This window comes from Hetaerina americana, unplaced genomic scaffold (assembly GCF_022747635.1).
Source record: "Hetaerina americana unplaced genomic scaffold, ioHetAmer1.1.p SCAF_12, whole genome shotgun sequence".
NCBI classification, from domain to species: domain Eukaryota; kingdom Metazoa; phylum Arthropoda; class Insecta; order Odonata; family Calopterygidae; genus Hetaerina; species Hetaerina americana.
In genome coordinates this window covers 8,709,901-8,737,608 of record NW_027286292.1, presented here as the reverse complement: position 1 = coordinate 8,737,608, position 27,708 = coordinate 8,709,901, and the positions used below count along the sequence as shown (strand labels likewise).

The 27,708-nt window shown below is 37.1% G+C and overlaps 1 protein-coding gene across 1 annotated transcript in view; it reads right to left on the bottom strand.

Moving 5' to 3' along the window:
• Positions 1–6,360: 6,360 nt before the first annotated feature.
• Positions 6,361–27,708, bottom strand: part of LOC139685798 (uncharacterized) — a 58,884-nt gene continuing 37,536 nt past the window's right edge. Inside the window, exons 20-32 of the mRNA XM_071582916.1 lie at positions 25,657–25,868; positions 22,677–22,818; positions 20,401–20,525; positions 19,200–19,457; positions 17,902–18,074; positions 16,663–16,829; positions 15,530–15,760; positions 13,518–13,668; positions 13,215–13,401; positions 9,978–10,111; positions 9,229–9,352; positions 6,496–6,767; positions 6,361–6,396 (exon numbers count right to left, since the gene is read on the bottom strand). Of these exons, the coding sequence (XP_071439017.1) occupies positions 6,361–6,396; positions 6,496–6,767; positions 9,229–9,352; positions 9,978–10,111; positions 13,215–13,401; positions 13,518–13,668; positions 15,530–15,760; positions 16,663–16,829; positions 17,902–18,074; positions 19,200–19,457; positions 20,401–20,525; positions 22,677–22,818; positions 25,657–25,868 (2,212 nt within the window). The remainder of the gene's footprint in view (positions 6,397–6,495; positions 6,768–9,228; positions 9,353–9,977; positions 10,112–13,214; positions 13,402–13,517; positions 13,669–15,529; positions 15,761–16,662; positions 16,830–17,901; positions 18,075–19,199; positions 19,458–20,400; positions 20,526–22,676; positions 22,819–25,656; positions 25,869–27,708) is intronic.

Genomic DNA, 27,708 nt, shown 5'->3' with positions numbered 1-27,708 from the left:
GGGCTGGAATGGCAAATGGGACAGATAGATCAAAAATCTTCATTTGAAAAGAAGATCCTTAGGATGATCTTGCGTCTTCCAGATAGTTGTCCCGTGGAAGAATTAAATCTGATAGCTGGAATAGCACCAAATAATGAATACATCAAAAACCATGCCATCAAGTTCTATAAAAAACACGAAGGACTTGGAGAAGAAATGCTACAAAATATTGGGAAAAATAGTTAACAGGAAATGAGATGTACACAAAAGACCCAGAGCTGTTACCGAAGAAGAAAATGACAAACCCGTAACAAAAAAGGACGAATGGAAAATTAAAAAATAGCTGAAAGGTAAATAAGAAAAATAAGTAGATTCGCTCCAATCCACCACTTTATTTCAGGTACGACTAGTTTCGACGCTACGGCGTCATCCTCAGGTACAAAGTTTAAAGTCACAATCATTGTATATATACCCTCTTCTGGAAAGGGTGGGGGAGTTGTGTGAAGAGGGGGCGGGGAGGGGAGTACGGGGGTAGGTACGAAGGAATGTGGGAGAGGGTAGGAAAAACCAGGAAAAGCGTTAGTGAGCGGGGGGGATTGGAAGGTGGGTTAAGAAAGGGGAAAATTTCGTTGGTCGGTATAATTTGAGTCAATGGGGATAAAGGTACGGGTTAGGAGTCAATGGGAGTTAGGGGAAAGGGATTAGAGGTTCTGTTTTTCTGTTATTGCTAGGGAGGCTTCCAGGAGAGGTGATACGTTCTCAAACAGAATGTCATTGAGTAAAGGATGTTTCTTCATTGTTCTCCGGATCTCCAACTCTTCCTTCTTGTCCATCCTCCTCCCTTTTTCTTCACGATGTAGAATTCAGGGGATGAAATCACTGGTGTGATTTTCCTCCCACAGGTGTTTGGCAAAGTGGGATTGGGCGAGGTTACACTCTTGTAGCACCTCTTGTGTTCCTCCGCTCTTGTCCGCACCGCTCGACCACTCTGCCCGATGTACCTCGCACTGCAATCCCCGCAAACCATTTCATATATCCCACTATTTTCCAGTGGCTCAACTTTATCTTTAGTTTTATTTATGAACATTTTTAAATTTTGTTTGTTGTAGAAAGCAATTCTGAATTTGTCTTTCGGGAACAATTTGCTAATTTTTTCGGACGGGACACCATAATAGGGCAATTTTACCCACTTAAGTTTTTCCTTAATAGTTTTCCCTGAATTGTAAAGTAGCCGTTGGGCTCTTATGGAGCGTTTCTTGCCGAGCGTTTTGTCCACCATTTTTTCACTGTAGCCATTTTTAGTTGCTATAGATTTGATTGTCACCAATTCCTCGTTAAATTTTCCTATCGAGAGGGGAATATTAAGTAGTCTATTCAGTAGGAAGTGGAATGTGGATAATTTTTGGGATACATGATGGCGGGAGTCAGCAGGAATTACATGGTCTGTAGTGGTGGTTTTGCAATATAATTGAAACTCGAATCCTTTTTCCCTTTTAGTCACAGTAACGTCCAGAAAACTTAGTTTTCCTTCATTTTCTTTTTCACACGTAAACTTGATATTATTGCACTGAGAATTTAAAACCGACAAAAAACTGTGCAGTTGTCTTTCAGTGCCAGTCCATATTGCAAAGATGTCATCCACGTAGCGGATCCAGAAGTAAATGTTTTTTGTGTTAACTGAACTCTTCATAAACAATTTTTGTTCGAACTCGTCCATGAGGTACATCGGGCAGAGTGGTCGAAGGGTGCGGACAAGAGCGGAGGAACACAAGAGGTGCTACAAGAGTGTAACCTCGCCCAATCCCACTTTGCCAAACACCTGTGGGAGGAAAATCACACCAGTGATTCCATCCCCTAAATTCTACATCGTGAAGAAAAAGGGAGGAGGATGGACAAGAAGGAAGAGTTGGAGATCCGGAGAACAATGAAGAAACATCCTTTACTCAATGACATTCTGTTTGAGAACGTATCACCTCTCCTGGAAGCCTCCCTAGCGAAAACAGAAAAACAGAACCTCTAATCCCTTTCCCCTAACTCCCATTGACTCCTAACCCGTACCTTAATCCCCATTGACTCAAATTATACCGACCAACGAAATTTTCCCCTTTCTTAACCCACCTTCCAATCCCCCCCGCTCACTAACGCTTTTCCTGGTTTTTCCTACCCTCTCCCACATTCCTTCGTACCTACCCCCGTACTCCCCTCCCCGCCCCCTCTTCACACAACTCCCCCACCCTTTCCAGAAGAGGGTATATATACAATGATTGTGACTTTAAACTTTGTACCTGAGGATGACGCCGTAGCGTCGAAACTAGTCGTACCTGAAATAAAGAGGTGGATTGGAACAAAGTTTTTCTTTTTCATTTATTAAAATGAACTTCCACAAAGTTGAGGCTGAAACTATTGAGATAAAGTAGATTCGCTTTGACGAAAACGCCTGCATTGGAATAAGCCACTAGGGAGGCAATCCTAAGAAATATAAAGCCTCTCAGGGAGAGAGATCTTTTCCGCAAACGCTACCCTCTTTCGAAGACTTTCTACTGTTATTTTCCACCCCGAAGAGGAGTCAATCCTAATTCGGGGTTTTTGTATTGTTTTATTAAGTTTACTAATAGATTTTATGTATCTCTTGTATATCTTTAAGGAAATAAAAACCTTCTAAACTGAAACGACGCAGATCACTTTGAATTGAAGATGCCTCCAGGACTGGGGTCGATACACTTGTCCTTCAACACAACTACGCGACGGTAATTCCCGGAAGCAACATGGATCCTTCATCAGATAGACGTCGCGGGAGCCTAAGAATTAAAGTGTAACCAGGCCTGTGTCATCCTCCTAGTTGCTCTAACGCAATTTTACTTGGGCTTGGGGCAAACTAAGGGAAGCTCAATGATTAACCAATGTCACGCTGATGCAACTTGTAGTAGTAGTATATTGTAGCTTGCTTTTACAGCATTTGTCATTTTTATTAATCATTGCAGTTTTGTGCCAATGTTCACTGATTTTCAAATCATTCGATTTTTTAATGATGCTAATGAAAACATTGTTTTTCTTTGCATCATTAAAATGATGAACATGCATTTACCATATATTTTTTTATGTACTTACCTCCTTAATACTACCAATACATATCCATGGTGCATCTTATTCCTGGAATATTTTATCAGATGAACCTTCAAAATGGAATTTGCGGATGCAGTAGTAGGTTTGCAAGCATTATTGAATCGATCCTAAAAGAATGGATGCTAGAGAGATTCAATTGAGCATTTACTTGCATTTTTAGCCAGCTTAATTAAGGCTGTTTTACCTTTCTGTACTTTTCGCATCCGCGTTTGGCATTAATTGAGCTTTACCGAAAACTGCAGGGTTATAGATAGAAAAAATTCCACTTGCCACCCTCAGCGTCTAAAAAATAATTAGTTGTATTTAAATGCATGCTCTTCCACTAACCTTATGTGTTTTGCTATAATAACCCATTCTTTCCGAATGACCACATTCATGTTCTGTTCATCTGTTTTTAAGTTTCCCTTTCAATCCCTCGTCCCTCTCCGCGGGGGCAAATTCCTGCTACCTGCAACGTTGGGTCGCATTCCCTGCCATTTAGAGACTCTTTGGGGGTAGAGTGTTTCGTGGTGCATTTTCATGTGGTAGTGATGTTTCACATTCTTGCTTGTTGTGTCCTGGCTTCCGTGTTGTAGGATGTCTTTCGTGCTGCATCATGGGGTGCAGTTTTTTAGTTGTTTTGCGGTATATGTGTTTGCATGATTATTGGATGAAGGGATTTTTGCATGAGTGTGTGCGCTGCTGTGGGTGTAATTTTCCGTGTTGTTTTTTTGCATGTGGTATTTTTCTTTTTTACGGTTGGTGACCTAACACCCCCCGCCACACGCCCTTGCGGCGGCTCGCGGGGTATTATGTAGATGTAGATGAAAAGAACTAACATATTTATATGAATAACCAATGATATTCTGCAAAGGAACAAGATTAATTTGCTCCATTATTATATATTTAATAAGACAGGCTCCACTTAGCAACTGAAAACTTTTTGAATATTTCATACTACAAATGATGGCCACGTGTTGTAATAGTGAAATGCAAGCACTCAAGTCTACAGGGTACGTTCCGAAAGTAATGCCATCACTTTTTTTAAGTAATTTATGGAACAGATTTGCACAAACACTTAGAATTCTTCAAATTACTGTCCTTGGGCCTCTCCACATTATTTTTAGCGACTCTGCCATGACCGGTACACATCCTGGAAGGCGTCTTTGGTGACCTCTCACAAGGTCTTCATCACGGCTGATAGGATCTCTTTTATGAACGAAAAACGGGTTCCTTTCAGGGCTGCCTTCATCCGAGGGAACAAAAAGAAGTCTGCTGGGGTGACTTCAAGACCATAGGAGGGTGGGGCAACGTTTGCACCTGGTGTTTGGTAAGGAACTCGCGCACTCTTGGTGCGTTGTGGCAAGGCGCATCGTCGTGATGGAGTTTCCAGGTAGCGGATTTGTATTTTCTCGTCCTGATAACCCTTTTCCGAAGGATTTTTAGCACATCCACGTAGTAGACAGCGTTAACTCTCTGTCCTTGAGGAACGAACTCCTTATGGACCACACCTTTACTGTCAAAAAAGACTATGAGCATTACTTTCACTTTTGATTTGCTCATTTTTGCTTTTTGGGCTTGGGGGACTGGTTGGTGTGCCACTCAGAGCTTTGGAGTTTCGTTTCTGGGTTGTATTAAAAAAAACCCAGATTTCATCACCAGTGATCATGTCCAAATAATTAGGTTCATTTTCAATACGTTGCAAAATTTCACTTGAATTTTCAACTCGGTTGGTGTTCTTGATCGTCTGACACGAGCTTGGCGTACACTTTCCTCGTCGCTAAATCTTCAGTAACAATGCGAAACACAACAGTAGACAACAAGTTCAGTTCATTGGCAAACGTCTCCATACTCAATCGACGATCAGAGTCCAAAAATTGTCGAACACAAGCCACATTGTTGTCGGTTTTGCTGGTTGACGGCCGCCCAGAGCGATGTTCGTCGTGAGCCTCATGTAGGCCCTCCTTAAAGGCTTTTCACCACTTAGAAACTTGTGAGTACGACAGAGCAAAGTCCCCGTAAGCCTTACGAATCATTTTGTAAGTCTCCTCATGAGATTTTTCAGTTTAGCACAAAACTTAGTAATCGCGTAACGTTGCTCGATCGTCGATTCCTTTTTTGTGACACGATCAGCGCGCAGAGGTTTACAATAACTGACGTCCTGCTGCCTCCGTTGCTTTGTGAGCACTAAATTTGGTTTCGCGGCAAAGTTTAGCACTTACTCCAAGTGGTTCAATATCACTCCGACCAATAGGAATGTCGCGGGAAATTCAATTGCATTACTTTCGGAACGTATCCTGTGCATGATACATGGCCAATCGAAATAAATATAAATATTAAGACAAAATTAAGTATGTTATAAGTTCTCTATGAATTCCTAAATCCTCAAATACATTTTACTTTACAGTATAATCCCTTATAATGCTCAAATTAGCAAATGATTTTGTTATTCTTTTCACCAACTTGAGTGGGAAACTTTGTCTCTTTCATCATAGCTAATCCAGTAAACATAGGTACGTGAATTTTTTTAAATCTTTTATTAATAATGATGATGAACCACTAGAAATTGTTGCTGAGTTTTTATTCATTCCCATGAAATAAATAGCAAATAACATTTGAGAAAGTCAATCTTTCAGCTTTTATATACAATATAAATTTAGGTAGTTGTTTTGCATGGACGTATAGCTATTACCTTAGATAATCTTTTAAGAGAATTTAAATAAAGGAGGTCAAATTTTTAACTAAATTATCAAACAATAAATTCCAAAGACTGCCAATTCTTTTTCATAGCACTACATTTTAAAGTAAAGCATAAATAAAAGTCTAAGAAATTGCTGCCTATATTAAGACATGAGTTCACAGAAAAGTGCAGCTTGATTTTTAACCTTTTATAGAATTCTTCTATAATATTTCAAATCACAATGGATTAGATTAATTAATATTTTGTGGAGTTATGGCAATTCGTGGAAAATGTAGAATTTTGGCCATGGCTAAATACACTTCTCTAGCACACTCCTGGTGACAAGTCTTGGATACCTATCTGATAAATATTCATACAGTCCACACTCATCCTCAGGAGGTGAAAATGGTATCAGGGAAAGCTGTGTACACTTAGCCATCAAATAATTTCCACCAAGTAAAAATTTTTAGACACCTATGCTACCACAATTGATCAAATCACTGGCCATTGGCTTTACCACAATGTCAAAAAGAACAAATCCACTCCTAGGAATTCCCACCACCAAGTTTAGGTCCAAGCTGCATTCCCTTGCAATGAACTCACACACTCCAAGAACACTCAAGCCTCAATATGGGCTGCCACAAGAGAGGGCAGAGTTAAATCCATTCTGAGTCTCATTTCCTCCTGGTGTGGAGGGTTTGATGGAGGGAGGTTGGGGGGGGTGAGTGACTTACTGGGCTAGTGCTCATTGAGGCTCCAACATTTGTGGAGAATGTGCTAGGCATAGGCCTGAGGCGGTCATAAACACTTCGAAAGAGGACTTCAGGGGTGAAGTACTGAGAGGATGGGTGGTGAATTGGGGTCTCTTTGGTCCACTGTCTTCGTTTGGCTCGGTAGAACATGACGAAGGCCAGGATGAATGCAGCATTTAAAGCTATGGTGATGAGCAGGGCAACAATCAGGTTGGATCGTGTGGAGCATGAATCATCCATTTCATCAACATCTTCTGAAAAATAAAGAGTGAAATCCAGGACTTATTTTAGGAGTACATATATTACTTTAGGGAGAAATAAGTAAAAACTTAAGTTCTTCCCTCTGAGATATCATAGGGTGGAACCTTAAGTGTCCTCCCACAACCCTAAATTTTAGTAAGGCCCAAGACTATGAATCTGGACAAAGTAATATTAACATGGCAGGTCTAACTGCTCATCTATCTGCCATGGTAATCTAAGGTTCTTATTATTCACTTTTTTACCATTTTAATCTAGCGAAAGTGATTTACTAATTACTATTCCCTAACATCATTAATATTCTAGGTTGCTATTATAACTTGCTGTGATCTCTTTTAACTACATTTTCAATAGCTTGGTCAGCACTCATGAATCTGCCCTTACTCAGGTCTGCCCTTCTTCCTCCATTTTGTTCATTATATAGGTTTTCAGCCTCATAAGGCTGAAAAACTATGCTCTATTATTGATGTTGTCACTGCAAGAGTAGCAAAACATTGTATAAAATACTTCACATTGGCTTATAAGTCGTCATCAGACTGCTTTATGGCATTAGGCAGTTTCAGGAAGGTATTGTTCATATTTCCATTTCCATCACTAAAGACTCAATTCGGCAAAATTAGTATCAAATTTTAGTATTGCCATTGATAGTTGCCATCAAAAAATTTCTGAAATATTCAGGAATCAGTCCCTCAAATTGCAACACTAGATTTAGGCCACTATCAAACCTTGCATCAAGGTCTGCAGTTCTGTTGGAAGGAAGCAGCTAAAAAACAGTTTTTCAGAAATATATCTTAAGGTGAATAGCCTCAATCTTATTCATTTGAGTTAGCAGATGAAATACTTTGGGTAACTTCATCAATATTCCTAGGATAATAGCCACCTGTCAATATCTTTCAAAAAAATTGCCTAATTCAGACTGCGATGTCCCCAAAAATATCTTTCATGCTGGATAGGGTGGTGGATAACTTGCTTGGTGCCTTGCAAAAACCAACTTAGCTTCACTGTAAGGTATATTCTTAATAAACTTCTCATTTCAAGGACTGTAAGAAAATCATTACATATTATTGAGGCTTGACAAGGAGAGTTAGTATCTCTATTGCCCTTCAAATTTTCAAAGCTGCTGTGATTGAGCCAATTATTTCCAGGGATATAATAACATTTCATCTAGTTCAACCTAATGGGTTTGACTGAAATTTGTCACCTTTGTCTTCTTCATGATGATAATTGATAGATTCTCCTCAGTGATAACTTTTTCAAGATCACTCTCTAACTTAGGGAGCACAGGAAATGATGTAGAAGGCAACTACTTTTATTGTTTTTAATGGCAAGTATTTCACAACTTTGAAAAATCCATAAATTCAATGAATGACTGAATGATATAGAGCATTTAAGTTTCTTAAGCCAATGTAAGAGCCTAAATAGCTCTCTAATTTTCCAAATCATCGGTGCTTCTAACATGGAATATCTGCGGTATGATCCAGATGATTCGTTTCCTTTTTAGTGACATCTTGATGGATAACCCAGGAGTAGAGAATAGCGCTACCAACTCCAGAGAGTAGCACTTTTACCGAAAATATTTTCAAATCAATTTCAAACATTGGTCAGTGAATACTTCTCTTCCAAAAGTACTGCTGTGCTTTTATGGAAGACTTCCATAGAATGGTGTTGATTAATAAATCTCTATTAAGGACCCATTAGTATATAATACCTTTAAACACAACAATTTTACAGCATTTAGTCAGTTTCTTCAGGTACACTATGTTTCATTAATAATGATGAGGGTTTTAGAACTCAGTATATTCCCTCTGTTTTATCCAAAACACTCAACATTTAAAAGAAATTCTCCTTAGTCATGATACATGGGTTACTTCAGGTTAGTGACTGAATCTGAAGCACTATGTTTCTGGATGTATATACTATGACTGCACATTGAAATGCTCAATGTGATGACATGAAGAAATGTAAGATAAAAACATGCAGTGATTAAGTTTTCAATCAGTTTTACCTGAAGAAGCCAAATGTAATATTTGTGCAAACATTACTGACAAATTTAATCATAAATAGAATTGAATGTATCTCCTTCTCCATATTCTGTACAAGCTATGACAACGTAGATATTATTAATTTGGTTTACTAGTAAAAAATGTGATAAAATACATATAATATCACTTAACCAATTCATATAAATTAATCTGGTATTTTTGAATTTCTCTTTGTCATAAAACTTTTGGGTAGATATTTTTCCTTACCTGGAGACCTTGAAGGTAGCAAACTTTGAAATATGGACCTTGGTATATTGCAGAATGATTGAAAATATTCGCACATTTCTACAGCTACCTTTAGCAAGAGTAAAGTGATGGGGCCTTCCATGCAATAAACCCATAAAATCCAAAACTTTGCATTATGTTGTATTTTGCTTACAGTATTACCATTATGCTTATAATGTAATTTTCTTACTTGTATTCCATGAGGGGTGTACTGTTGAGTCCTTAATTATTGGCCCTCTGGTCTTGATCCAATTCACTCCATCTCCTCTTCCCCCTTTGATGATTTTGGGCAAGGAATCCTCCCCAACAACCAGCTACGGTAATAATGGTTAGTTAAAGAGGTCTAGAAACCATTTATAAAATGGCAGGTTTGTTGATATGCATTGTGCCTTCTGTGCAACACATTGCAAATGCAACTATGAGAGCAATATAATAGTAAGCAATATCAAATATATATGAAGACTCATACATTCATGTATTTATTTCATATAATCATACATTCACACATGTATTTCAATTTCACAAGTATTCTCTAGATATTGTTGCTGTTTTCTACTTTTTGGTTTTTCAGAGTTCACATTTATGTTATTTTCCATTCTAAGATCTATCCTGATTTACATTTGTACAATTTTCCACGTTCATATAGTGTAGATAATGAAGTTTAACGTTTCCCATTTATAAAAAAGCTGGTGGTGATGGCTGGGTGAACAAAAATATCTGCTGTGAAATATTGTATTGAATTTTGTGATAACCTGTACAGCCATGGCCAATAATGCACTTAAATATCTCTGATCTGTTTTTTGCACACTTTGCTTTTTATTTGCTTAATTCTGATACAGTTTTTGAGCAGGAAACAGAACAATTGTAGCAATGTATTAAATATTAGTAGGTAGTTTTCAAATTAAAGCATATACATAATTAAACTATAAATTTGCTCACCTGCAGTTGTAGTGGGAGCTCATTTGGTAAATCCATCTCTGGCGTTTTTTTAGTCGTAGAACTAAGAATTCCGCTCTCTGTAGTAGACATCTCTTGCTCTTCATTATCAGGTTTTGAGCTTGCCAGAATCACACCTATTACATAATCAAATATCATATTAATACTATTAATTGATAAGATAGCTTGAGCACTAAATGCAGGACTGAGTCGCGCTTTAGTATCTCTCTTTCATTGTACAAATTTAATAGGACAGGATCAATGATAACTAGAACTCTTAATCAGACTATTCTAGAAACTAAAATGTAGTGATGCTTTAATGGGGAGCACAAAATAATTGTCATTATTTATAATTTTCTAACCCACCGCCCCTGCCTTATCTTTTTGAAATGGACGCTACATTTCATAACAACTAAATTGTGGTCAGAGTCCGCATCCGCTCCAGGGAAGCTGTGCGAATTAATCACACTGTTCCTAAACCTGTGTCTAAACAGAATATAATCTAGCTGATACCTTTCTGAGTCACCTGGCATTTTCCATGTATACCTGCATCTTTTGTGGTGTCTAAACCAAGTGTTGGTGATGACTAACCCCTGTCTCCTGCAGAACTCAACTGCTTTCTCCCTGCGGTCATTCCTTGTACCTAAACCGTAGTCCCCCACCTCATCACCATCTCTTCCTTCGCCTACCATCGCATTCCAATCCCCCATCACTATCAAATGTTTCCCTGCGGGAACACACGCGATTATGTCCTCTAATTGATCGTATATCATATCAACCTCTTCCTCCATATGGTTGCTCAGTGGCATGTGTACCTGAATAATAACCAAGTTCGTCGATTCTGCTTTTATCTCTACTAGTAATATTCTATCCCTTACCTCTTCTATTTTGACTGCGCTTCTTCCTACCTCTTCATTTAATACTATGGCAACCCCTCGTTGGCTCTCGTCCCCGCCAATGTATATTATTCTATAATTATCACTCCAGTAATCCCCGCTATCCTTCCATCTCACCTTGCATAGACCTAAAATATCTATTTTTCCCCTTTCTATCTCTCGCTTAATGTTCTCCAATTTCCCTGTCCTCATCATTGTCCCAAAATTCCACGTTCCTATTCTAACTAACTCGGTCTTCTTCTCCTGCATCTTCTGTCCTGCTGCCGCCGGTTTTCCCTTGCAAGGGTTTCGTGGGATGACGACCACGGAAGCCTTGCCTCCCCCGCTGCCGGGCATGACACACGGCCGATTGGGCCAAGCCTCATAGTTGCCAGGACCCAAAATCTCTGCAGTGACCATCATATTTATCTTGGGAATGATAATTGAGGTGGTTTCCCGTTGCCTTCCTCAATAGTGTTTTTAACGTAACACCATCACTTACTGGCCGCTTCACTGGGGTCAGACGCCATTGCAGCCGCCTCACTGAGGAACAGACGCTGCGTGGACTACCTTCCGTCTGGCTCCTAACCTTCGACCTATCTGGTATGGGTGACCCTACCAGGAGCAATTATTATTAATCCCACCAGCACAGCTCTAGGGGTAATTGGAACGCACAAGCCCTTCCACCACAGGTAATCTACCAGTTAAGGTAGGTTTTTGGATGGATACAACTGCCAAATAAATATTTTGTGACTCCTAACAAAACATAATCCAGCAACTTAATCTACATAATGTCCCTCTTCATCTCTTTGTACTTCCTTCTTCCCTTCATCCCGTCCAACATCCCTATCCTCTTCCTGCCCTTTCCTCGTTTGCCTAACATTTACCCATCTCATACAGTCTTCAACATCCCACTACTGATCAACACCCCCTTCATCCACTTTTCCTGCCTCCATTGGATTCCTCCCTACAAACCCCTCTCTTTGCCCACCATTCCAAATACTTCCTCATTTCTTGCCTTCTCGGTCCATTTCACCTTCTCCATTCTTCTCCACACCCACATTTCAAAAGCCTCTAATCAACGTCTATCCTCTTGCTTCAATGATCACGTTTCCTCGCCGTACATAGCTACGCTCCATATCAAAGTTTTTACCAGTCTTTTCTTAATATCCTTGCTCAACATCCCTTTCATCAACTCCCTCCTCCTTGTGAAAGCCTCTTTGCCTAGCACAATTCTTCTCCTTACGTCCCTACTACTTTTACCGTGTTGGTCCAAAACACTTCTGAGATATGTTAACTATATTCCCGATTCATACATCAGGGAAGAAGAGGGGTCACTTTCTTTCCATGCTACCAGCCGTTTCCTAGGAAGATCTAGTACCCAAAATATCACACTGCTTTGGAAAAGTTAGGGGTGCCAAGAGGTATCAATGAGTATTTAATCTGGATCCTCAAGTTAGTATCCCAGGACTCTACCCAATGAACTACCACACCAACTTTTGACTTTAATGCACATTTTCCAAGCAAATCATATGATTCTCTAGGATCCACCTCTGCTCACTATAATGCAATTGCAAGAGTTTTTTATGTGAGTGCATCAGAAAATATTAACTATATAGTCAGAAGTTCAATGTACCTAGGGGCCAACACTGGTGTAGGTGGCAGTAGGAGAAGGAACAGGGGTGAATTGTTAGGGAAGAAATGTCACTGCTGATATGATACAGATTCTCTGACCATTGCATAGTGGGCACTCAATACAAAACCTAATTAATTAATAGATTATATGGTTAAAATGGTGTTTTATAAAGGACAATGGAATATGATGCCAATAATGGGTTTTATCGTGGAAAATATATGATTTGATGAACTGTAGGTGCCTTTACCTGCAAACATGTCACTGAACCAACTGATAAGAACTAATACCATTTGAAATATCAAACAAAATTAGGCTATGGGAAATATCAACAGTTATTTTTATCCAATTTTACTTTTAAAAAATTAGCATATAGCCTTCCAGAAGAATCATTATCAAAAAATTAAAGATTTTCATAGAGTGAAAAAAATCTACATCCCTAAGTGTTTAAATCATATCAGATCCCTTTCCATAAGTTCCCCATGCACAGAGATAAAGCATTTAAAATACTATCCATAACTAAAAAAATTTAATGAATGGATGAATTCAAGGAACCTAGTGGCTAACATTCTTTTTCTCTTTTGATTTATTTTTTTCATGCCAAAATGCACTAGTGATATAAAAATGTTGCCATAATTTCATATTTATAACCACACCCCCATTAAACTTTACATTTAAGTGTATCAGTTATAGTGACATGGTCTCAACACTGTCAGTCACACAGCCACAAACCTTTGATAATGCTGTCATTGACCCTCATGAGAATTGGAGTTGTCAAGTTCTCTGTCTCCATGGAATCCATAGCAGCAGTGTCATTCTGCACAGAGTTTGATTCATTTTTCCACTCTTGTTGATTTGTATCTATTTTGACAGATCTACGTCGCCTACCAAATGACTGGACACCTCCATAGCAATTTATCTAATTCAGGTAAATATAAAAGTAAAATGTAATTGTTTATTTCAAATATATATAGGAATAATCAATTGTCAAATTTTCAAGGAGTGGAAGCATAAGAAAGAAAAGAATCCACATACCGGTTCACAAACATCTTGGCAGAACTGAACAGTTGCAACAAAATTCACTGTTGCAGTAGAAGGAAAACGGAAAGCTTTAAAGTCAGTAAACAGGTCTCGTGTCCCCCTCTCAATTTGTAGCGCTGGGAAGATATTGGGATCCCGTGGGCATCTGGAGTGAAAATTTTTATTTAATTGTAGCAATTTGTAATGCAATCTTACATGTAACAAAAATGGGTGCATAAAAATGTATCAGGTTAAATGGAAGTAAAAAATTATTAAAAGATAAATCACAAAAAATTGCAAATTGAATGCTTTATCACAGGAAACAATTTATTCCCTTTAGCTGGATTGTAAGAACTCATCAAAAATGGCACAATTACACTCATAAAACAATAAATGATCCTCTGTACTAACAAAAATTAAGAGCTCTGAGTATGTCTAAAGTAAAATTAAATTTGCAATGATTCTACGTTATGATTTCGTTCTCACTTACTGTGAGTTATTTCAAATTTAGAGATGAATTATACCAAAGCTAAGGAAATAATCATTATATTTTCCTCTCTTGACTGTTCTAGGAAGAGTCAAACATATTTATTTATGTTGAATCCTGCATAAGTTACCAATTATATCAGGAGTAGGATGCAACCATGCGTTATTGAATGCAGGGCACCATCCTCTGGTGGGGCTTAGGCAATAGTCGTTTACCGAGAACATTGACGTGGAGTAAACTAATTTGCCCTGCGGCTGCGTTTGGGTGAAACTACTTCAGGTCTCTCACCAGGTTAGTCAGGTTACAGGAGCTAATACCATTGCTTTCTTATTTCCAAAATTCAGGAATGTCACAACAAAGAGACTTTCAAGGTCCCTATTTTTTTTGTTAAGAAAACTAATCATGCTAACTCCTACCAGTTACTTTAGAACCTTGTACTTCTCTCTATTTCACTTTCATATTACCTATGGATTAGAACTCTAGGGCAATGCCCCAAATGTGTGGAAAACCTTCATTCTCCACAAAAAGACAATTAGAGCTATCACACTCTTCCCAACATTACAACTGTGTTAGCCTCATTTTAAAAGGCTAGATATACTAAGAGTATATAGTATCTTCATGTATAAAATTCTGATGTCTATTATGAAAGACCTCTGCAAATATCCATCAAGATCTGATGCACATTTGTCCAATACCAGGGAGAGCAACCATATTGATGGTGCTTATTGTAGACTAAGCAAATCTATACCCTATCAAGAGAGTGTAGGAGTAAAAATGTTCAACACACTAACATTTATTGCAAGGGTAGTCTCCATTGAGAAATTCAGGAGGGTTTTATAACCGTGGCTTAGAGGTGAGACCTTTCTCTATAGCAGAATTTCAGGAATACATTGTAAATGAAATGCATTTTTATTTAAGTTCTCTGCTCCACACTAAATGAACAGGCTACATCAGGATAAGTTTGTTTTTACAGCTATGCTTGTTATGCTGCTGTAATTTGATAACATCTGTAAATGTCAACACATTATTTGATGAATAAACATATAGTTATAATTATTTTTCAATTTTTCAATATTTAATTATTTTTCAAAAATCCTACCCAAAACTCTTTACTCATAGCCCTGACAATATTCAGCTGTTTGCTTTGCATATTCTTAATTGGAGTTGCAGTGCTATAAACATGCAAAGGAATAAGTATTATTTCTCTGTCTAATATCCTCTATCACTGAATGAATGACTTCCTTCTTCAGAAACTACTCTACTAAATTTGAATACTTTTTATATATCTTAGGCATTTCACATTCTTTTTTCAAAAAGGAAAACTAACAAATTACTCACAGCAAGAGAGTTGACAATGAAGGATTCAAAATTCCATCATTCACTTATTAAGAGAGTCAACAAAAAAAATTTCAGTAAGCAAGGTCATCTAGTTCACTCTTATACCTCATTCAGCCTTTGAAATTCAGTATTAATTTGGAATGATTTAGAGTGAACTTCTATGTAACAATATTGTTGATTTAAAACTTTCTTCGTCTCTTACCCAACATTGTCAATGAGAGTGAGAAGCTCTCCATTATCAGTGCGAGCTTCCAAGTTGCGAGCAAAGATGCCAAATGCACTTCCTGGGTCAATCTCAATACGAAGCTGCAAGTCTTCTCCAAGACCAACAACAGTGGCCTCAGTACCCCCCCTCATTACTATCCTCATGCGGACACTAGGTGTAGGTGCAGTGTTGCTCACAAGGTTGGTCCCAGATGGACGAAATGGAACTCTGAAAAACAATCAGGACAAAATTATTTTATTCTGATAAGTTAGGATAAGTTCATGAAAATATGAGAAGCATGCATGTATGAATGAAAACATGAGAAAAAATGAAAAGCATGCAAGTTGTTAATTATGACTTCATTAAATATCATGATGGATTAATGTAGAATCTTTGTTGAGCCAAGTTTTATGCTTAACATTGGCTTAGTGAATGCAATAAGGGATGCAACTTGGGATCTAAAGAGATATAGTGAGAGTACATGAACTTAATTCAAAATGAAGTATCATTTTAATTATCTAGATGCATGTAGATTTACTAAAAGCTATTGAAAAATCATGTGAAGCAGGGCTTGCTGTAGACTAGAGATAGATTTTTGTTGAGTTCTGCTAGATTGAGCAAATAGGCAGGCATGAATCGTGAAAATTTAAAACAAATGGAAAATGGCCATGATGGTATTTCCTTCTATACTAGTGGCTTTTTGAAACATTATTTTCAAATTATAAAAAATGGATTCTACTAGTGATAGTCAACACTTTTAGTGGGATACTCAGTATTTGCGCATATGAACTAATTTTGCAGGTCTGTAAAGCCATGGAGTTGTTTGCCGGAAATGTTTTCCATTGCTTTAACCAATTGAGCAGAATTAATGTTTTTATTTTCAAAGAGCAAGAACTTTTAAAAAAATCATACTGAAGTTTATTTTTGACATATTTCTCTCTTCCCATGATCTCAATATAACTTTGGGTGGAAGGAGAAAGGTTGAAACTATTTCAACTGGGAAAATTGTATGAAGGGTCTCCTGTGAAATGGACTAATTTTATGTATTCAGTGGTGCATTAAGGAAGGTGCAAGAAAAGCATTACTTGCATTGAAAATAAGACTTGATGAAATGAACTTGGTCAACTCACGTGACACTGATTCCTCCACCCTCTGTTTCACGGTTTCCTTTTGGAGCATATGAAACAGTTTGGTCACTGGCATCAAAGCGACACTCAACTCTTACTGTTTTGTCTGTATTTTGCATGATAACAGGATTCTGTTGAATTACCACATGGTTAACATAACGCCCTCTTCCCTAGAAAGTCATAGATTTTGAAGTATTAACATCTTTAATATGATAACGATGCAAACTTATGTAGTAATACCAAAATGACACAAAATAATGTAATAAAGAATTAATTAATGTTACTCAAAATTTGTCTCATAATAGCCAGGCAACACCCTTATTTTGAATAAATATGATGCATGTATTCATTAAAGTTATTTATTTTTGTGATAATTAACAATTAATTATAGATTTATATCTGAAATCCACCATCTGAAAGGCTCTGCTTGCAAATCATATTGAACAGCAATCCTATCAAGCTATAATTATGAAAGTCAACATGGCATGAGGAAGTTTACTTTTGGGATAATTTCATGACTGATAACCTGAAAAATGCAATTTACACTCAATTATAGCCATATTACCAATGATACAAACAATCATATTTTCCCAAAGGATGACTTTGCTCTTTCTAGTTGGCCAGTACAAATAAATGATCCCATCTTGAAATATTTCATAAAGGAAGGGATAATATCTCAACTGAAGGTGGCTGCTTATTGGTTGACCATAGAGTTTTTGTCCCACCTATGCTAAGAATTGCCAACCTATCATTACTGAATGTTCAGTAAACTCAAGTGTTTTAGATGAACAATCTAGTATGGTCATATAAGTTTGCATATGCTCTTACATAAGGTACTCCAATGAGTGATTAGTTCCCAGTGTGAAATTCATATCAGTGAATCAAGTTTTGTAAAGAGGACTTTGAGAGGATCAATCATGTTCCCTTACAATATTTTGAACCATACTGCCAATTTTAACACCCAATTCAAATTAAAATCCAATCTGGATTAATTGTGGACAAATTTACAATGAGATTTAATTATGATTAATTGATGATTCTGGAAATATTGGTGGTTGCTTTCAGCCCCAAAATCATGTCCCAGTGTGAAGTACTTCAAGGTCCTGTGTGTCTCAACATCCCCTAATATAAGCTTCAAGGGTGCTTTGGCCATAAATGTATAGATGATGATGAAGGTGCAGCAGTATGGGTGGCACACATATTAAACCTCTAAATTAAATAATATTGATCATAGGGACTTACCTGTTGCACGGTGCCACACTGGGTTCCCATTGGAATTCTCAATACCAGTTGTGACTGGCTGTTACCCATCTCAAAACAAGCTTGAGGATTTCCAGTTGCATATACTCGTCCATCAAATGGTGACCCAAAGGAAAATGTTATCAGCATATCTGCCTGAGTACAATCCACCCGAACTGCGAAAAAGATGAAATACCAAAATAGGTGAAACAATAATTTTGTTCTACATATTTTAAATATTTTAATAGCCTTTTACACCTGTTGAAAAGGGCAATATACGTAGTTAGTTTTCCAGTTTTTTCTCCTATTCAACCCCTATCAGTTTTTTGAGAATGAAAAATTCACTGCTCCATTCAACTTCATTAGCCACTCCATAATGTAAAATTAGAGTAGCATCCCAAACCAAAAAAATACAAAGAGTTGAGGTATGAGTACTTTGTCTTGATATTACCAAAGGAATCAAAATCAGTCTAAATGGAAAAAATCCATTCTTGAATAATTGTAATCAATCTATTCATATCTTCTGTGTCCACCTTTTGGCCTTTGAATTTGCCCAAAGATCTTTGACCATGTCTAAAAATTTTCAACACTATGAATAATTACTCCACATCTGTCTTGATTATCCTGTTCTTTTTATAGTACCTTACAATCATAGCCTTCACGTCACTTCTCATTCAATGGAGACATTATATCATGCACTATCATGGCTTCCACAATATGCTAGGGATATTTTTAGAAATCAGTAATCAATCGTTCACTGTATGACTATGGAATGTGGTGGATCATGCAATCTGAACAGGGAAATAATATAAGATTATAAAATATTTTTACCCCTAAATATTTATTTCCATGGATACAGAAATTTTTTCAGCATGATAAGACTTTAAAATGAAGAATGTCTAGAAACAAAAATGATTTCTATTATAAGTGTTGGTTGATTCAAAGGAAAAACACTCACATATGATATTAAATGTTAATTTTAATATCAATTCAAAAATGTTAAACATAATTTTTGGCTAATTCTATTACCTTTGCTAGAGCTTTAAGGTAGAGGAGCAAAAGAATTGACTCTCCGATGGCCAAAAGGGAGAAGAGCTTAAATTTATTAAAATCAGCAGAAATATTTTTCATAAAAAGCATTGTTTTAGGATATCTCATTTGGGGTGCACAACAGGGGTCGATGGAAATGTTTGTTTGATTGAGTTGAAATAAATTACATTCTGTAGGATCAATTAATCATATCTCCTTTTTTTTTACTTGAATATGTAAATGACAGAGAACTTAATTATATTTCAACACACCATTACTGCAGCTTCCTCTTTCACTGTAGAAAAAATCTCTGTCTTTCACCAAAGCTGCCTTATCTGCTGTGAAAGAGTCATCTGAACTTAGCATACATTCTCTTCGACCAGCATGGAAGTTGAAGGAACGGCATGGGAATTCTCTTTCTTGGTCACATAAGCGACGACATTCTGCCACATCAAGGATTCGAGGAACAAACCGATCAGTATATGGTAAAAAGTGGCCAGGTGAATCCGTGTACTCACAATTTGGAGGTTCTGAAAAATGTATGGACGAAATATTATTTAAAGCATGACTATAACACTTGAGTACTAATAATCACTCAATATTAAGCAATCGGTAGACTAAAAATAAGAAGATTTTCTGGACTTGTGGGTAATGTCGCTGCTGCATTCCACAGTAATTAATAAGAAGCCCTCATTCAGATATCCAGGAGCTTTCTTCTCCATTCGTAGCTTTAGAAAACACAAATCATGCTTGAATTTTAAACCAGTTAAAATAGATGAAAATGAACTTGAATTATTAATTTGGGTGGTAGAAAATTTTATGATCTGTTCATTCATTCAGGATTCATGATCCTTACATTAGTGAACTTACAATTTCCTTGAGTCTCTTTTGGTGGTTTATGGGACTTGAAATGGGGTAGTAACCTCTAGGAATCTATGTGAATGTAGTGAGTACATGGGGTGATCAAAGAAATAAACTGTCACAGTATGGTGTCTGTTAGCTGACTCATAAAAGTGTATCTCTTATTTCTTAGTGTTGCATTAATATTGTGGTTTGTCAGGAAGTTGGTAACGTTTTTCATTCAGCATTATGAGTATTTTTGTAATGATGTTGATAAATTCAAGGCACTAACAGAGTTGTTCTTACAGTTACATACATGCAGACTATTAATCCTGAAAATGCTTTATCATGGTATTTTTTGGCTGTCTAACCATTTCAATAGCAGAGTAACATTTAAACCATTGCTATCATTTGCACTCCAATCTAGCCAGAAAAATTATGACAGGAGTGAAATTGTTTTGTGAAAAAAGGCAGTGTCTTTGGCATGTGATCTATAATCACTAATTTATGAACTACTTATATTTATGGCATGCATTGTTGGGTATGCAAATTCTAAATTTCATTTTATCTGATTCAAATTAAATAAAGAACACCTTATTTAATTTTGAATTAAACTGGTTAACCAAATCTTACGTGATGCACATTCATTCTCCATATAATCCACATCATTTCCAGCACGCCGAAACATCTCTGGTACAGTTCTCCTGGTATCTGGGCTGATTTTGCAGATTCTTTCATGGCCATAGTAAGTTGCTGACCTGAAATAAATATTATCACCAAAATTCAGAGTGGTTATCTGATAGATTTGACTAAGCAAATGAAGTAGTATCTGTAAAAACATTTGTTGATACTTTTACTAGAAAAAGTTTGGTGCTTTCAATTTCACTTTCTAGCAATCATGTCAGAGAAAATTTCAAATTGAAACTCTATTACACATTCCTTCCCCCTCATTGTCCCGAGCAAAGTTCTATTCCAATAAACCTATCCTGGTGTAAGTTTATAATACTGACTAATTCCACTTAAAAAGCAGTGGTGTTATATAATGAAAAAAATATTGTTTTTATATGCATCTTACCACAATCTTACTTGTCTCTAATTAACCTTTTATAAAGATTCATAATTGGTTGTGGTAGAAAACTATTATTTAAGTAGATAGAAGACCTAGAATACCTTTCCTTCCCCTGTAATCCATGGAATGGGCACTCAAAAGCACATCTTGATGACTCAAAATTATTTTTAATTTTTTTAGATTTGTTGACAAAATTTAGATATTAATATTCTTGCGAAAATCTAATTACTTGGAAGGGTTTTCAACATCCAATGATAGAGAAAACCCTTGCAAATCTATTTATTTTTTACCTCATAATGTTTACTTACAAAAAGCAGCAAACAGTCTGAAATGAACGGCCATATAGCAAAATGGTGGAATACAAGCCCTAATAATTACAGGAAGAACTACTTGGAGGGAGGTGGGACTTCACCCTTTCTTGGAAAGAAATAGTTCTGGCCATAAAGATAAGACGGGGTTCTTGGGACCTAGGTACTATGGAAAACCAAACATGAAATACGTTTCTTCCACAGTTGCCCATGCACAAAAGCAAATACCTTTCCCCCAGAATAAAGATTAACCCTATCCTATGATGCCAAATAGGTAGGTAGTGGTAACTTGAACACAAATGAAGAGTGTGAATGCTCACCTTTGTGCATGACTTGCACTAATACCTTTTGCTATTTCTAATAAATACATTAATAACCATTATGCACCTCTACACGGGAAACCCATTCTTCTTCATCATTTTCCCTGGGCCTCAATTTGGGTCTGTGTCACTAGACATAAAAATGAGCACTTGATTCCCACCCATGGTGCTTTGCCCCCATCATGCAAACTGAACACATTTTTTGTGCTGCAGAAATTTATCCAAGAAACAATAAAAAGAAACTACTTTGCAATTTGGGGTCCCCTTCCCCTCCTCCCCCCCCCCCAGCTGTCACATAAGGCACTTGCCACACCCCTGTCTCCTTCCCATTTCCCTCACCAGAGTTCACCATTTGCTGCTAGCTCAAGACTAGCTGTAAATCTGCCATCAAAATCCCCTTTGAATGCTCTATTACTCATTTCTTTACCACTCCTTAGGACCAAAATAACTCTAAGGAAAATTCTTGCTCCAATGATTGAATAAAAATATCAAAAAACCCAAAAACTAATGACTTCAATGCAAGTATCAAGGTAGATACACATCTTGGAAGGTCAAATCAAGACAGCATTAATTGTGTGCAATCTCATTAAATAGCAAAGTGAATTCTAATTGCAGTCAGGTTTTTGAATGTGTTCATCCCTCATCATGTTATTAATACCTTATATGGGTTTTCTTCTCATTCTTTATCATTTTATATTTCTCATAGAATGTGAGCACCTAAATGACTGCTATGCTGATAAATGATTGCTAAGGGAACATTTGAAAATGGGAGAACAATGATGTGGCATCTGGTTTGTAATCTTAACTGATTAAAATATCACCACTACCTCATGAAGAAAGAGTTTCAGATATTAGTCACTTGTTTTGACACATTAAATTACAACTAAAATAATATAATTGATGCAACCCCCATCATTTCATTCGGAACTCATTTTTTGCATTTTTGGATGTCAGAATTACAAAATAATCTTTTATTGGATTAACTTTTTTAAAAGTTTCAAGGGCTAATCAAATGCTAATTACTAGATAATTAGCAATAATGATTACCTTATATACTATCAGAATCCATAAGGCAAAGGCATAAATTAAAGGCTAAAGGTGAAGTTAAGACACTTTAGATTAGATTATTGTTATTTTATTAGACATTTGCCCAAATCTTACCAAGGCCATATTTTTATGAAAGAATTAAACAGACCTGAGAAATATTTTTACCTGCATGTTATCCTTGCACTTCTCAGGCATTCATCTTGACATCGACGTCTGTTTGGCACATTTGGTACTTCTACTGCAGATGGAACTACAAGTTCAAAGCTGGGAACACGGGTAAATACCCATGCCTTAGTACAAGGCCGCTCTGGAAGAATTTAAAAAATGAAGTATTCCTCATAAAATATATATATATATATATATATATATATATATATATATATATATATATATATATATATATATATATACACACACACACACACACACACACACACACACACACACACACACACACACACACACACACACACACACACAAGGTCTGTTAAAAAAGATCGGACTGATTTTATTATGCACAAGCCATTCAACGGATGAGACACAGTGCACTAAATCTTACGACACATCTGATGACTAAAACAAGAGGTGTTGCGTTTGTTTACATCTAGTCGTCACGCTGTAGCAGCGGTGCCTGTCTTAACCTGTTCGTTGCCGCGTGCAACGGCAGCAATGAAGGAGCTAGAGGAACAGGGTGTGTGCGTGATATTTTGTTTCAAACTTGGCAAAAGTGCTGCGGAGACATTTGGCATGATTTAGCAAGCCTTTGTTAATGAAGCTATGAGTCAAAGCCAGTGTTTTGAGTGGTACAATCGTTTTGAATCGAGCAAAACCACTACAGATGAAGATTCGCGAACCTCGTGGCCTTCCACTTCGACAGACGGCAACCATGTCGAATTGGTGAACGATTTGTTGTGGGAAAATCCCCGTTCAACTGTTAAGGAGATAGCGGAGGAAGTGAACATCAGTTTTGGATCCTGTCAGACAATTTTGACAGACATTTTGGGCATGACGGGCGTTGCGCTAACGCACCAGCTCACAAGGGGCTGATTGTGACAGATTTTTTCGCCAGAATCGGAACTTCCAGGATCCCGTAGCCACCCTACTCTCCAAACGTGGCTCCATCAGACTTTCTTTTGTTTCCAAAGATAAAATTAACCTTGAATGGGTGCTGATTCGACTCTATTGCAGACATTAAAACTAATTGTACGGCGAACCTGAAGAGGATCCCTTAGGCGGCTTACCACGCAGGGTTTGAGAACTAGAAGAAATGTTGGCAAAGGTGTGTCGCCAGCCAAGGCATGTACTTGGTGAGCGACGAGTTTGATTAAGTTGATATCCGTTGAAATAAACAAGTTATAAAATCAGTCTTGTCTTTTTTTGTTCACACCTTGTACATGCACGTGTGCATGTGTTTGAGTGTGTTTATTAAAATATATATCTACATGTAAGTGTGTATATATATAAAACCATAAAAATATACAAAAATTAAAATATCCAGAATAAACTTTACTGTCAATATCTTTACCCTGGAAATCAAAATCAGATAATGGGAAAGATAAGTCAACATTCCATTATACTAAGCATATTTGGGGACAATGGGTTAAAAGTGTTACCAATTGATACATTGATACCAGAATTGATACATTCACTCAAAAATCTTCAAAGAAGTACTGTTGTGCATCCACATACCGATTCCAGCAGGTTTTTTTATTCCTTGTACACCTTCTAGAAGGCGACACCTGGAGTGCTGCTAAGGAAGGAGGAAGGGGAAGATATCTAGGTGGGGTATTGTCTAAAAAAATGGGATCCTCACTCACATGGTCAAGAAGCTCTTGCCAGATTTGCATGGGAGTTTCCTTTTGTTCGTCTGGGAGCAATCATAGTGCCAACTTCACACACACCTGTCTCATTCCCATGTTTTTGGTCACATGTCAATGTACATCACTTCTAGGGATGCCAAGTTTGTTCTAAACCATGCAAGCACTTAACCTGCAATCCCTGTTTGACAAAACCTTCACTCTTGCCAGATTTTTGTCACCTTTTGAGGTCAGAGGGCATCCTGAACATTCGGTGTCTTCAACTTCTATACTCTACCGAAACAATTTGTGCCTCTCAAAAACACCCCATCTACTCATAGTGTTATCACCATAAGCTGCCTTGAGCATGTCATGAGTCTCTTACCCAGTTTAGCCCAGTTTCATGCAAAAATTTGATGGCATAGCATTGTTCCAATAACCAATTCATGATGGAGCGTAATGAGGTCACCTTATAACAGTCTCTCAAACAAAAGATTCGCACACCGCAAAGGCTGGGACTCAACTGCCACTGGCCTCCAGCCTTTTCTGAGTCTTCCCTACCTCGACTCCAGCCAGAGAAACTGCCACCCATCCATCCATCTGAGAGAGACCTTGTATCTCCTCCATATTTAAGCTTCTGATACCGATGACAAGTATCATATCGAATGTGATTTTGAGATCAATGAAGTAATTGTGTCCATAAAGAAAAGAGGAGGTGGGGTGAGACGTGGTATGAGATGCAAATGAAAGCACCCATGAATATAAGTATGTTTGAGCTTTCCAGCTTTAATTTCAATGCAATTTGAATGCCTTCAATAAAACTTAGGGATTAGGGAAAAGGATTAGAAAAAAATTCACTCGTACTTAAAGTTCACTTCAAGCAATAAAGAGTCTCAAGATACTGAGTAATTACTAAATCTCTTAATGCTCAAAATCAACTAGGAATCAAACAGAAGCTTTGGTTCAGCTGGCTAGCATGTCAACCAATTAATGGAGTTGTCATTGGTTTCACTGTTGCCTTCAATCTGCATTTTTAAGACCAATTTAAATAGATATAAGATTAACCAATATCATTTACAATACCAATTCGCTCAGCGGACATGTTGTGGGAAAAGTTCATGAACATATCACTCAAGAATCCAACAATTCCCACTACTTGCATTTTACACTTTTTTTCTGGGGTCCCTAAAGAAGGACAAATAAAGGATTTTACTACCTGTGTATGTGTGTTTATATTCCTTTTCCTGTTCTGCCTATGGTTTTTCAGGAACATCTGTTACCTGAAAAACTGCATGGCTCTGGCAAAGCTATGAATTAGGGTTCCATATTGGCACTTTCAGGGATCTTACCTCGAAGGCATATTTTTTGGAAGTAGCCCAGGTCTGGAGCAGCTTGCAATGGGGCCTTGTCTGAATCAGCTGACCGATCAAGAGCATAGCAGCGTTGCCTCCCCCCTCGAATACTCTCAAGGGACACAGCTAGGCACCTGTCCCTTTGCTGACCACACTCAACCAGGCACTCTGCAGTTACTCCTGCATCTCCTCGTGTTCTCAGTGGCTCACTTAATAAAAGGGAATTTGTACTCTTTTTAACGAGGTGATTAACAGCTGCACATTATCAATTCAATTACAGATATTGAGCTAATGAAATTTGATAACTAAAAATTATTTAACAGGAGAATCAAAAGAGTTCTATGGCATTCATGGAATGAGCAATAAGGCTATTAGATATAGATGTAAGAGTACAACTGAGAAAATAAATGCTAACAAAGATTTCATATGAATAATGAGCATATACAATGTACATTGAACTAACCCAGAATATTAATGAATGAGTAACCTCATGTTAATTCCTATATTCCCTAGAACTATCTCTAACAGGCCTAATCTGCATTTTCTCTGGTAGCTCTAATTTCTGCAGTCAGTGCAAATGCTTGTGTTATATGAGGCATATTATATGATATGGAAATTTAATATAGAATTGTAGTGGTCTGTGATGAGTTCAGGTTATGATAAACTTGTTTTATAATTTCCCTGAGACAAAGTTATTGCTGACTTAATTTTGAAGGTTCTTAATAATGGCTATAATATTACTAGCCATAGCATTATTATCATTTTTGCATTCAAGAAATTTAACAAACTTGAAAACCGAGAAATTGCACCACAGTTGCTTTTAAGGTATATCATTTTACATTACACAAAAACCAGACACTACTCCCAAAACTGTTACTATCTTTTTGACTTTTATGCTAAGTATTATAACCTTCACGTTCTTATATGAGGATACTACTTCTTACTACCTTAATCTTTACAAATCTGCCCCCCAGTGACTTTTTCTTATTCCCAAAACTGAAGAAGCCCATGAAAGGACGACGCTACGCTACGACTAACGAGATAAAGACTGCATCGAAGGAGCTGAACAAGACCACAAAAATGATTTTTTGAAGTCCTTCGAGGATTGGAAAAAAAGTTGGCACCAGTGTATAATATCCAAGGGGATTACCTTGAAGGGGACAAAATAGATATCTATAAACAACTAAATAATTTTTGAAAAACACAAAATTCACGATAAATTTTGAATAGGCCTCGTATTCTGTATGTTATTATGCCACAGCATACACCCCAGAGTGGGAAAATTGATTGAAGGGCATGAATTGGAAGTGGCCTACTAACCTAAAGTAAAATCTGTAAGTAACAATAAAATCTGATCATCTTATGTTAGTCAGTTATTCTTTGTAACTAAATAAATAACTAGATTACAAAGGTAGGAATAATTAAAACTAAAAAAGTTCAAAGCTCTTCATGCTGATATCGGAGGTTTCATTGCCATGTATTTCAAGAACAAAATTGTTAAGAGTCAGGGAAATGCAGGTAATGCAGGATGTCTGCAGCTGCATAAAGACAGCCTGTCAATCAACAGTGCCTAATTGCTGGTATCAAGTAATATGCAAATTTGAGAAAAGTTTTGTCTTTCTCTATTTTGCAGGCTATTTGCCAGCAATGTAGGAATTGGGTGATAAAATTTATGGTGATAAGTTACAATCAGTGGCAGCTCACCCATAGGAGCTGCCACTGATTTAAAAAAAATAATCCTATCCCTTCACATGCAAATTCCCACAACCTTTCATTGGACCAGTGTTTTGCTCTTAGCATCCTAGAATCCCTATCCGATTGAGCCACCAATATAGAGGTTAGAACTCGAGAATCCGCATATATATTAGCTTTCCGATCTTTCAAAATTCCCACCCTTAACCGCCATCTTTAATTTCCCTTCCAGCATTCCCTGCATCTCACTTGCCCCCCCCCCCACCCAGACCCCTTATATATATATATATATATATATATATATATATATATATATATATATATATATATATATATATATATATATATATATATATA